This window comes from Archocentrus centrarchus, chromosome 2, assembly GCF_007364275.1.
Source record: "Archocentrus centrarchus isolate MPI-CPG fArcCen1 chromosome 2, fArcCen1, whole genome shotgun sequence".
Classification (NCBI taxonomy): domain Eukaryota; kingdom Metazoa; phylum Chordata; class Actinopteri; order Cichliformes; family Cichlidae; genus Archocentrus; species Archocentrus centrarchus.
The window spans coordinates 26,560,955-26,573,714 of record NC_044347.1 but is presented as its reverse complement, the minus strand read 5'-3'; the positions used below and the strand labels follow the sequence as shown (position 1 = coordinate 26,573,714).

The window sequence follows — 12,760 nt, the reverse complement described above, 5'->3', positions numbered from 1 at the left end:
AGCAACTGAAGACCACGCTGGGTGCCTCTCCCGTCAGGTGAGAACAGGAATCTGAGGCCACAATTCACACGGGCTCAACAAAACTGGACTGTGGAAGATTGTTAAAACATTGCCTGATTTCTGCTTGGACATTTAAATGGTAGGTTCAGAATTTGGCATTAAAAAACATGAAAGCATGGATCCATCCGGCCTTGTATGAACGGCATAATGATGAGGGGGATATATTTTTAGCCCCTTGGAACCAGCTGAGCCTGGCCGAGTATTGTTGCTGTCCACGTCCTTCTCTTTATCGCCACAGTTTGTCACAAATCATCTCAAACTGGTTTCTTGAATGTGACAGTGAGCTGACTGTCCTCAGATGACCTCCACAGTCACCAGATCTCAATCCAACAGCACTGAAGGACAGAGAGGGTCCAACACAGTATGATCAGGCTGTACCTAATAAGGTGGCCAGTGAGTACATAAACACAATTACTGCCAAATCTAAATGTCCCTTTTTTCCCTGGCAGCTCTGCTTTTATATTATTTAACTTACACTTATTGAATGGTTTTTTTTTTTCAGTAGATTTATTGAACTGTGAAACTGGAGACTGAATAAAATGACAACAAATCCAGTCGAATAATCCTGTCAGCTGAGAAGTCTGGAAAAAAAATGTTTTTTTAATCCAAAAACATTCAGTGAGAATAACGAAGTGTTTAATCCTGTTCTGATTACTGGCTCCACTGGAAAAACTCAAACATCCGTCCAATAACATCATCCACAGAGACTGTAAACAGACTGATTTGCTCAGACTGGACTTTTTCACTCTGCTCACTCCAACTTTGACATTGAGGTTCGAACAGCAAGACAGGAATCAGTGAGGATGAGGACTGCTCCTGACTGCTATTTTTGACCATTGGAGCACAGTCCTACGAAAAGCTAAAAGCACAGCTGTAATGCTTCCAAAGGAATTAAGAGGGTTAGTAGCAGCCAGGTGCTGCTAATCAAATGCAGTTGATTAACTGATCATCAGCAAGTGCGAGCACCTCCACAAAAGCAGAGGTTTTGGCAGTTTGCTGGTCTGGATCATTCAATCTTCACAGGAAGTGAATGTCCCAGCAAATTCACCCCAACGTCACACCGTGCAATGCTCAGAGAAATCACCGAAAACCCCAACGAGCTGCATCTCAGACTCTACAGGCCTCAGTGAGCACGTTAAATGTTAAAATTCATGACTGCACAATTAGAAAAAAACTGAACAAGTGTGGGCTGCTGGGAAGGGCTGCCAACCTCAAGACTTCTGGAACAGATGAGACCAAAGTGGAGGCGTTAATAATTAAAACTGACAAATCAAACAAAAAGGCTGAAATCCCATGATGCTGCTGTCACTGCGTCAGGAGAGTAGCCGGCATGACGGGAACAATAACGTCAGAAAGATTCCCGTTTCTAAACCACAGATGAGCTCAGCTAAAGTCAGAGTGAGATCATTATCAATCAGACAGCTGGAATAATGGTTTAAACCATTTCTAATTATAAAGTTATGACAATGGTCTGCAGAAAAAGGACATACACGCTCACACTGAAAACTCTGTGATGAAGATAAAATTAAAATCACTTTAAATTTATTACGATGGGCCAGTGAATGTGAACGAATGCGTTCATACAATAATTAAACTTTTCTTTGTTTTTCTGCAGTTTACAACATGCTGTGGTTTTTACCAGCTGAGCTAAACTGAAATTAAGAAATCATTTATTGACATCAGATGAAACCTCAGAGTTTACAGTCACAGAACCACAGCAGCGAGAAACCGGAATATTAAACAGTCTCTATGAACATCCCAGAAAAGGTATAAAAGCCATCGCGTCACATTAAGAGGAAAAAAAAAAATAGAAAAGAACACAAATATATATCTGTATAAAAGCTGCCTTAAAATTCAGTCTCTTGACTCATTTAACACATAATCGCTGCATAAAATCCCACTCTCATTAAATATTCAAAAATCATCCAATCAGACTGAATACTACCAATAAAAAAGGAAAGTGACCGATTTGACCAGCAGTGTTGTTTCCATGTGATCTGCTTCTACTACAGTTCAGAGTGAGCGGGAGGATTACTGTCATCTGCCACGACGTGCTCGTCTACGTCAGCCTCTTCCCTGCTCGGTTCTTCTTCCTCCTCTTTGGGAGTTTGCTGCTGGGCGGATTCGGGATCCTGCAGGTCTAAAACTTTCAAGAAGTCATAGAACGGAACAGCAGGAGGCCATCTGTCCTCATCCAGCAGACCTGCAGGGAAAAGATCTCAACTCACGATGTGCAATTTTACACTGAATTTAACTGTAAGACAAATCCTTAAAGGTGACGTGGATTTCATGGGAATTTTGATCTGTTGATTTAAAGCAGATGTATCCTATGACTTCAAAGTAAAATTCTAAGAGAATCTGTGGAGCTGCACTCTACTGAATACAGCCTGACTGATACAGGAATGCAGGACACCGTCTTTTTCTTTCAAACACAGAAAAACAAACAGATTTTTTATGTGTTGTCATCTTTGAGTCCTTACTAAGATAATATGATAATGCAGATTGGTGCTTGTTTTATGGGCTGTTGTGTCTGCGGCACTCCAAACACATGTTGCCAACAGGTTGCAGAGTGCAACACCAATACTCATAACATTGCTGAAGGGTGTTTTTTCTCCCAGCTCTTCTTTTTTACATTTTCATCTATCAGTTCTTATAAATGCCAATATCAATATACTGGCAGATAGCCAATATTGGCTGATGTCAGTATTATTTTTGATTATTAAATTTATAACTACAACTATAAACCTTTTCAACTTTTCCAGATTAATAATCATTTTCACTCCACGATAGCCTCGAGCTATCTCAGCTGGGCAATCTTCTGTGGTGGGAATGTGCTGACCACAGGTATCCATTTAGAAATGTAATCGCTACAGGAAACTGGAATTTCACAGACTAATTGTTGCATGCAGAAAGCCAGTAGCTGCAGACAGAGTGAGGACAACCTCTTAATTACAAAGTTCACCCGCAACATCTGTTTTTGTTGTTGCTTCCTGCCTCATGAGGGATTTCCAATATGTGCTCACAACTCAGCTACAATCCATCTTTAGCTCAGCTCGATCTGGAATGACCTCTAGATTGAGCTGAAAGGTCTTGATCTTTAATTCAATCTTGCACGCTTCTGCTCTCGATCCTGCTCCCAATGCTGACGGGTTCAGTTTCTGCAGTAAGGCATCTAATGTATATAGTCCTCTTAGCATTTATGGGACTACACACTCATCTTTAATCAGTCCCGTTAGACAATATGTAACCCAATGTGCATATCTGCTCATTGCCTCTCTGGCTGGTGGCTTTTAGTTACATAGAACAACGTATGGGTGGTTTTTTTATTCATGCTTTGTTCTGTCTTTACTACCAACACAGTACTTTTCCCCTAAAATCATTTATAAAATTTTATGTTAACCTTCTTTCCTATATTATCTTTGTTCTGCTTTCTCCTGCTCACCTGTTGCTGACTCAGTCCCATCCTCCACCCTCTGCAGCCAGTGCAGGACAGAGGAGGCCACTATGGGGGTGTTGGGTGGGTACTGGTAGATTTCATCTCTAGATGGCAAGTGTGTGAGGACTAGTGCAGGAAGAGGGGGCATAGAGCCTAGATATGACCCCAGGACAGACATACCAGCTGGAGTGCGGCCACTGAAACAAAGTATATGTTAATTCTCCGATTCTTAAGAAAACATTAGAATAACATGGACATACATTTTTGAATGTGTGCACAAAGCAGCAGAAGAACGGACTGATAAACGTACAGATGGATCCAGCAGGCCAAGTATCGCTCCATCTTTTCCCCTCCCAGCACTACCACTGTTCTCATCTCCTCCACCAGGGCCTGGTTCTGCCTCCATCCAACCTTATCCTCCTCTTCTCCCACAAAGAGAAGGAGTAGGGCTTTGCCCAGAGAGAGGAAGGATGGCAAGTTTTCAACAGTCAGCTCAGGCTGTGAACAAAAAGCATGAAAAGAGGACAAAGAAGTCCCAATCAATCCACAGATTTCACAAAATCACAGTCATCACAGTGAAGTAGATACAACACAGACCACTGAATCCAACGGTGTCTGAAATGAATGAGAAGATTCAAAGGAGGTTTGGCTTTTACACTACCAGCGCAAATGCCCAGTTTCTGCTAATTATCCAAGATTTACACATCACTGATTTCTGCTGCTTGCGTTGCTGCTTCATCCTGCTGATGTCATAAAACCTGCTTGCAAAGGTCAGCACGAAGAATGTAAGAAGCAGCTGCCATTTCTCTGAAAGAAGCAAACTAGGGTGCTAGCAGTGAAGGAAGACTGGAGCTGGAGCTTTAAGAGGGTCTGTCAGGTAAACAGTGAGAGGGCCAAAAGGGTCAGATTTACTGAACAGAGCGCATGAGTGCAAGGCCGCAACTGCAAAAAAGTGCCCATGAGGGTGGAAGGGTCAGCAGGGAATCTGTCAGCTGTGCAAATCTATGAAAGCAGATGTATGGAAAATATAATTCCATACAGATGCAGCAAATTCAGTGTTGACCAGTACAAATTTCCACCACACAGACCTGATAAGAAAGCAAGTAACAAAAAACAAATGGACACTTGCACAAACAACACGCACAAATCTAAAATCTGTGTTTCACAGATGACCTGTAGGATATGTGATATAAGAGCAGAAACACATTATTCAATATCTGATCCTGATCGAGCCACAAGATGATGAAGTTACTGTGACTGTGCCACATGTGAAAATCCACTCATTACTGTGCTCTATTTTTTTTCCTGCATGCCACGTGAGGCTGCATTATTTAAGCTGAAGGAGGTCACTTTTGAGCAACAAGGAGTTTCACCAAAATCCTGAACATATTAAGAGACTCAGACGTTATTCTAAAGCAGTGATTCCTAAAATGTGGCCAACACAGCCCCCCCGGTGGGCTGTGAAGGTACTGCAGAGCACTGCAAGAGGTCAGTTAAGTTTGGTACTTTCAGCTGCTCCCTTATATCCCAAGCAGTCACCACAATGGTTGAAGCTGCAAACTCCATTTGGCACATATTTGTATGCCGGATGTCCTCCCTGAAGAAACCCTCCCATTTATCTGGGCTTGGAGCCAGTACACTAGCTTTTGGCCCCCTTAGGCCGAGCTGTGTCTCCTGCTTGGCTTGAACTGGAGATCTTTCACATATAAATTATCTCTCGCATATGTCGGTGAAGCATGAGAGGTCATTTTGTTTTCCTAAACTTCTGGGTTTTGTAGTTTAAAGTTTTTTTATGATATGTCTGCCTTTTAAAAAGAAACTGAACTATGAATGAAAGAAAGCCATGAGATTTAAAAATTACTTTTTATTATTATTCCTTTTCTGATATATTTTTGATCCTGAACTCATTGGCTCTGACAAAAAGACAGCAGGCAGAGCTGGAGATGCTAACATTTTTGTTGGGAGTGACCATGAGTCCATCAGAGGGCTCAGGCTCAGATGGTTTGGACATGTGCAGAGGAAATAGTGCATATACTGTGCAAAGGATCTTAAATACAGAGCTGCCAGGGAGGAGGAAAAGAGGAAGACGGAGACAATTCAAGGATGCAGTGAAGGAGGACAACCAAGGAATAGGATGAGATGGAAGCAGATGATCTGCTGTGGTGACAGCAGCTGAAAGAAGAACTGGAAAGTAAAACTGTTGAAGGAGAAACTCGTTCAACAAGTAAATCATTAGAACTTCAGCAGAAGTTCAAAATGAAGGTATTTGAACTTTATGTTACACATTTCACTACAGGTCACGTTCTCATTTGCATAAAAATAAAGGAGCGAGTGTTAATGTGTCCTTTCAACTCTTTTTTATTGCGTTACATTCTCTGATTGATTGATTGATGTGAGGTCAACAGCACAACCATAGGGGTGTCATTGACGGGACTTTTGATCTCAAGTTCCTTGGAAGTGTTTCCAAAGTAGGAATCAGACCCCTAACCCAGATTATCCCACTTCATCTAGTTTCCTTACAGTCCCAGATTTCAACAGTTCAACAAACACTCAAAGGCAGAGCTGAGCTCGAGCTGTTGAGCAACATCTGCACATGTCCGTGTGTGCATTTTTCTGATATTCAATGTATTGAGAAAGCTATAACCAAACCACACGTGAAGCTTATTATCCTATGAACAACTGGCTTTTATCAACTTCCAAGAACTTCCAGCTATTTATTTCCAAGAGATTAAAATGAAGACAGACCTCATTATTTAGTCATAATTCCTGATTAGATGATTGCAATAAAACAGTTCAGTCATCTAAATTAAAGCACTTTGTGATTATGAATACATAAATGAGCGAGAGAGAAATGCACATCCGCACACTGGTTTACCATCGGGTGGAGCAGTGCAGCGTTGATGTGTGTGAGCAGCTCTTCAGCTGAGGAGGAGGCAGGCAGTGTAGAGGGATGAGCGTGTGTCCTCCAAGATGGAAACACCAACACTGCGGGAAGGTCTATTGTGCGGTCTGCAGCCCTGCATAGCCACCATGCACACAAACAGAGCACACACACACAGAGCACAAATACACACACACATACACAGAGACAATAGAGCTGAAATTTAAAGTAATACTTTAAACGGTTAAAGTTATATACTAAAAGTTGGAAGTGTAGCTAAGTTTTTAATGACAGGTGTTTCTTAACCTTCACTAAATGTAACTACACATTGATTAAAGTGCCTTTTTGATCCCAGGCTGGATTATCACATCTACCTGCTGGATTTCTACCCCTCAAAAACAAACTGTGTAGCTGTCCATCTCCTAAAGCCTTTAAGTGAAGTTGAAAATCCTACATTTCAAAGTTAAGGAGAACAGACAACTCACAAAATCATCTTTTGTGCTTTTCAAGCCTCTGCTGCAGTGTTTTGTTTTTTTTTTAAAGCTCTAGTGAATTCCTCAGACAGAGGGACCCAGAAGAAACAGTTAAAGACAATTTGCCTCAACCTCAAAAGAGCAAAACATGAATTAATGTAGAGCTTGTACCATCTCTCTGCCAGTTCATCTGTCAGCAGTCCAGTCAGTGCTTCTCCTCTCAGGGACTTTGCTGCTTCAGTAAACGCTGCTAAACCTGACAAGACAGAAACATTTTATAACAGAGAGTGATGGGACCATTTTCTCTTAAATAGTAAAAGACTAAAACCCACAATGAGCCTCCAAAACCTGATCTCATTCCTCCACGCCACAGAGCCCCGGTGTTGTTTGGAAACAGATAGAAAGAGCTACGCTGTTAAATCAAGTGACAGATTTCCACGTTACCATGAACATTTTATTTATTTTGACCCAATCACTCAATTGATGCAGCAGGCAAGCTAAGCAAGCAACAGCCTCTTAAGTTAAAAATGAAGCCAACGTTTAAGGATCAAAATCTGCAGTTCCTCAAACGGCCACTTGGGGTCAGCCCTAAAAGTACAAAAAACATCTGATTTGTCAGCTTGTCTAAAAGACCCAAAACATTTAAAACTCAGCACACTTTAACGGACCAAGTTAAACATTGTCCAAATATTTTGTGTTACAGGAACTAAAAGAAACCATCAATCACGTCTAAATGTCACTGAAATGTGCAGCACTTTGCACCACGTATAATGTTGCAAACACACACAGTGTCAGTGTCATGAACTTCGCTGCGGCAGGCAGGTTTGAGGACCCCAGGACTCAGAACTGCGTGTGTTAATCCACAGCAACAAAAGGTGGACGGCTTCATGTGTGTTTTGATTGCAGCTATTAAAAGGCATCTTTATAACTGGGAACATTTTTAAAAGTTTAGCATTAGTAGCGAGGCCTGCATTGCAACAACAACACACAATTACAACCTCCTACCTGTTTGTGTTTGCGTCTTAAACAATCCCACCACTCTGTCTGGCTTGTAGCCAGCTAGCTCAGGGTGAGGCGCTTCTTGAAGGAATGATTTTATTTCCTCAAGGCTGGACAGAAGCACAGGAGAAGCTGTGCGGCTCCTGGTTACAAAACAAAGTCCACACAAACACACACATACATGTAAGTAGACCGTCGGTAGTTTCACCAGCCTTTGATTTGGACCTAAAGCCTCAGAAACATGAACAGGTATCAGTAAAAGCCACTGGCTCCGAGGTTCCTGCAGAATGTTCCCCCCAGAAATGGCCAGACAGAGTGAATCCATCTCAGGGGGGTGAACTACGGGCATGAGCAGCACGCAGCAGCACTTGTGAAATGATCTGTAATTGTGAAACATACATACAGTTACAGGTGATACCACTGGAAGTGGCAAAACCTCACTTGTAGTGCACGTATAGCATCTGATGGTTCCTGCTCTCTTATTTTATTTGCACTATTATGACATCAGCGTGTTTTCCCTCACTTTGCTGCATTGTTTGTGCTGCAGTGTTGTTCTCTGGAAGTATTTGATAGCCATGCTGCAGCTGTAATGATGCCAACACAAACATCCTGCATGGATGAGTTTGCTTTGCATTTCCTCGACCTTTTAGAATCAAATATGGGGATTTAAGAACTACTTCCTGCGAATGCTGCGCCCTTTGGTAGGTGTTTGTTTTGTTACTGATGTCATTGACTCTGGGATTGAAACTTAGCTGTGATAAATAAATGATGGAGTAAGAGGTTTGTGCGCATGACATGATATTAATGCATGTCGTCACAAAGATAGCCACGTAACTCTGTCCGGTGTGTCTCCACTGGATCCCACATTTCCATTTCCAATCCATCCAAAAAAAAAAAAAATCACCCCATTTCTTGGCTAACGCCCATAATTAATCTGGAGCTTTCAATTTGGGAAGTCCAGGGTCAAGCAGGGACAACATTGATGTCATTGCTGTGACATCACCAAGGTTGTGTCCTCTCCCTTGAGGGTCACTGTTGTCTCACTGTTGTCACAGGGTGAGTAGTCCTGCTCATGATGAGTGAACCACACTGGATGAATGCCCCTTTAAGCACTGTCACACTATTTCTGTTCATTTATTTGAATTTTATATTGATACACTCTTAATAATACATACTGATCTAATTCCAATTAGAAAAAGACTTGTTCCTTCCTCTTCCTTATTTTCTATAACGTTTATATGTTAATATGATGTAACACTTCATTTCAAAATGACTTCAAAGTTATATTCATGTTTTCTCACATCATGATGAAGCGATGTAGGGCCTCGCTACCCAGCATTCCTCTGAAGTGCTGGACCGGATCCTGGGGGTGGAGCAGCAAGACACTGGGAAACGCAGTGATTGGCTGGAAGGGAACGGCGCTGCCTGGCTGAGCGGCACAGAGGTCGGTCCATTCGCCGCAGTCGACCACACTCATCTGAACACCGTCGACCTCTGAATCTTAAGATCAGCAAGAGGTGATGCTAAAAATCTGATGTTTTGAGGTTGAGCGAATACACAGAATCACAAAGTAACAGCTTGCTGCTCAGCTGTTGGCTTTCTTTCTAAAAACAAGTTCTTCAAGATGACTTTCTGAGCATCCAGGAAACTACAAACTGGAAATGCCAATAGCTCACTTTTTACTTTTGTATGTGCCAGTTTGCTAAAATGTAAAGAAATTTGGACTTAAGCTTGTAGCCTAGAGCTAACTGACTACTTCATGTCATTGCTATACTTTTTGTTGTTTTTGTTGAACTCTTAAGCATCCCCTACTTTACATCCCCTGTAGGTTCTTCACAATTGCTAAGCAAATCTTTCACTCTTTTCAGCTTTTTTCCCCCCTCAGATTACTGTTCTCCTCTTCCTCTTCATTCAGCACTTCTTACACACTCTTCCTCCTCTTGCTTCCATTCACTGTTGGTATCAAAGTTTGAAATAAGTGCAAATGAGGCCTGAATATTGTGTCTACCTGGATGAAAACAGTTTACAGTTAAGGCAAAGGAATGGTTCACTCAGACCATGGGTTTGGAAAACTGTATATTGCAGAGGAGGATTTCATGTTTTATAAATTAAAAACTCAAAAGCACTTCCACCAGCTCATATATGTGCCGTGTGTTGAAAACCTGGTGAGGCACAGGCCAAAAAATTGCCAGTTTACCTGCAAGTCTCTCTGCAACTTCAATGAAGGAGCTGAGAAAAGCCATTGAAACAGCATCCCCTGGTGGTAGAAAACAGAAACTGCAATTCAATCCATCCAGGTACAACTGAAGTCAGTTGCTTCTCCTGTTCAAAAGGATAGCTTTCCTTGTAACATAAAGTACGATAAACCCATAACAGACACTGTATGAAAGATAAGACACTCAAAGCATTATGGATTTAAATCTATGGGAGAATTCCACAACAAAAAAAGAAGCTTTTGAGACTAATTCAGCAACATTTTTTAGAGTCTCATATCAGATTTGTTTGTGATTCTATACATGTAGTTTGTGTGTCCTGGTAATCACTCAGTTTGGTGTTTAGATCATTCTTCCTAACTGCCCAAAGTGCCTAGCGGCGTTTCAAGAAGGCTTCTGAGTAGCGAGGCTTGTTTATAGAAGAATGTGCTTATGAATAAACAAAAACAAAAAACAAAAAAAGAGGCTCAATGCCACCCTGCAGAGACTGTCTTACATTTGAGGTAGAAGAGCACCACTGTGAGGCCACTCTGTGCTACTGCACTGTGGAAGTTGTCAGATGTCAGCTGGGTAACTGAGTCCATGTCCTGCAGGGTAACTCGGTTTTCAAAGACTGACGCTGCGATTTCATCATCCAGCTTGCCTGAAGACAGATGCAGACACAGAAATAAGCAAAGATAAACTCCTATTCTCATTCTGCCTTTTGTTCATACTGCTCTGTCACTCTTGAGTCCATTTACCAAAATATGAATCTTCCTCCTCAGCATCATCATCATCATCCACTGCCTCGTCATCCTCGTCCTCCTCCTGCTCTTCCTCTTTCTCTTCATCTGTGAAGAGCGCCAACACCTCATCGAGGCTGTGCAAGGTCAGATACTTTACTTCCAAACTCTGGAAGTACACACACACAAACAAAAACACAGGTAAGAGTAAAAAGTACTCTTATTCTGTGGATTATCTGACGCCGTGTTAGCGTCGCACCTTCTCAGGCAGCCTGTAAGCAGCATTGTACTCATCGGGGGTTTTCACTGCAGGGCTCTGCCTGGAAACACATAAATGACAAACTTTTAACACGTGTCAGCACTAAAGTAACGTGTGTATATCCATGCTCATACATGTAACTGGAGCTGTTGCACACCTGTGTATAAGCAGAAGCAGGGCAAGGCCACGCAGCCTCCAGGCCAGCGTGGTGGCTGTATCCAGGTCCAGGTGCTCAGTTGCGGGATGAGAGAAGAGGAAGACCTGGGGCGTCTGCTGGTAGGGGAACTGGGGGGGCGGGACTGAGGAGGGGTCGTCGTACACCTCGGTCTGATAAGGAAGAGACACAAAGCATTAAGGTGGTACGGTGGCTCTTAGGTGCAAAACACAGACGTTTTACGTTTGCTGGCGTGGTGAGTTTGTATCCTTATTGTCTCTGCTTTAAATCTGCCTCATCTCTTGTTCTAGGTCACTTTATATCTTCAGCTGGTTAAGCTGTACCTTACTAACCCCACTGAATGAAGCCCAGCTGAAAACTTAGAGCAGCTAACAGAGCTCAGATCAGAAAATTGATCAATTACATCTGCAAGCCACTTATTGCCAATAATTTTCAATCAGTAAAATAAATTTCACTTTGACCCAGAGACAAACTAAAGTGATTTCAACGTTTCCTTTATGAGGCTATGGGGAAAACGAACGCACTAAGTAAATGTTTAAATGTATCAAAGGTTTCAGAGCGGCATTAGAAATAAACTGATGCAATGAGCACTAAAACAATTTACAACTCGAGATGATATCCTTTTTTTGACTCGGCATGCTTTTGATGATCACAAATTCACAAGATTAACAACTAACTGCAGCACCGCTGTCTTGCCTTATTTCCATAGATCTGTATCACCACACTGTGGGTGCCGGGGTCACAAAAGAGCGTTGATAACAGCCGTCGTGATAACCGTCATCTCTGACTGGGCTTTTACAGTTTATCAAGACAGTTAATGCAAAGAAAGCCTGGCCATGTATATCCCTCTGATCAGATGACACCAGCAGTTTGATGACATTTTATATCCCAAACAGCTCAGTAAATTTAGCATGAATTGATGAGATAATCCTCTGAATAAACAGCAGTAAATCAATCAGACCCTGCAGCACAGCTCTAAAGTGCTTTCTTTTCAAGGACTAAACTGTGGCAGATATTTGGCATCAACAGCAGCTCTTAATCTATATTCTGTTTACCACTAGTGGAGCCTCCATGAGCTGCAGGAAGGAGTGGAGGCTTAGGGTGGACAGGGGTTTCCTCATGCGGGTCAAAGGGCAGCGCTCGGAGGTCATCGGGGTCGTGAACCCACTGTGAACTCTGCAGTGGAGGAACCACACTCGAGACAAATGAGACGATTCGTTTACACTGAAAGAGACACAGACACAGTTAGACATCTGCAGGCCACTTTACAACCCACCTCAATCCCAGCTTCTTCCTTTCTATGCTGTCTTATATAATTAGTGTCCTAACTGACGCCTGCTCTGTTCATAGAGAAAGGGCAAAAAGACCTTACCCTAGGTGCTTCAACACAGGTCCTCCTGTTATGAGAATGAACTGATATTTGGATCCATACACATATGCCGTCTCCATGATCGATCTGTGCTCTTAAGAAAAACAACACGTTTAATCAAGCAATAAGACAATATGTGTTTCACAAAGTATGATCAAACCATGAGTCAGCTA

The 12,760-nt window shown here is 42.2% G+C and overlaps 1 protein-coding gene across 5 annotated transcripts in view; it reads right to left on the bottom strand.

Moving 5' to 3' along the window:
* Positions 1-1,406: 1,406 nt before the first annotated feature.
* The window catches only part of txndc16 (thioredoxin domain containing 16), a 16,386-nt gene continuing 5,032 nt past the window's right edge, over positions 1,407-12,760 (bottom strand). For 4 of the 5 annotated variants that reach the window (XM_030747139.1, XM_030747133.1, XM_030747146.1 and 1 more), the window contains 14 exons: positions 12,591-12,681; positions 12,274-12,442; positions 11,201-11,370; positions 11,044-11,104; positions 10,803-10,953; positions 10,559-10,705; positions 10,047-10,106; positions 9,151-9,349; positions 7,856-7,992; positions 7,022-7,106; positions 6,372-6,513; positions 3,807-3,994; positions 3,503-3,693; positions 1,407-2,263 (listed from right to left, as the gene is read on the bottom strand). In XM_030747139.1, coding sequence (XP_030602999.1) covers positions 2,067-2,263; positions 3,503-3,693; positions 3,807-3,994; positions 6,372-6,513; positions 7,022-7,106; positions 7,856-7,992; positions 9,151-9,349; positions 10,047-10,106; positions 10,559-10,705; positions 10,803-10,953; positions 11,044-11,104; positions 11,201-11,370; positions 12,274-12,442; positions 12,591-12,681 — 1,988 coding nt within the window. In that variant the 3' untranslated portion in view covers positions 1,407-2,066. The remainder of the gene's footprint in view (positions 2,264-3,502; positions 3,694-3,806; positions 3,995-6,371; positions 6,514-7,021; positions 7,107-7,855; positions 7,993-9,150; positions 9,350-10,046; positions 10,107-10,558; positions 10,706-10,802; positions 10,954-11,043; positions 11,105-11,200; positions 11,371-12,273; positions 12,443-12,590; positions 12,682-12,760) is intronic. The other variant, XM_030747153.1, reaches the window with a different exon arrangement.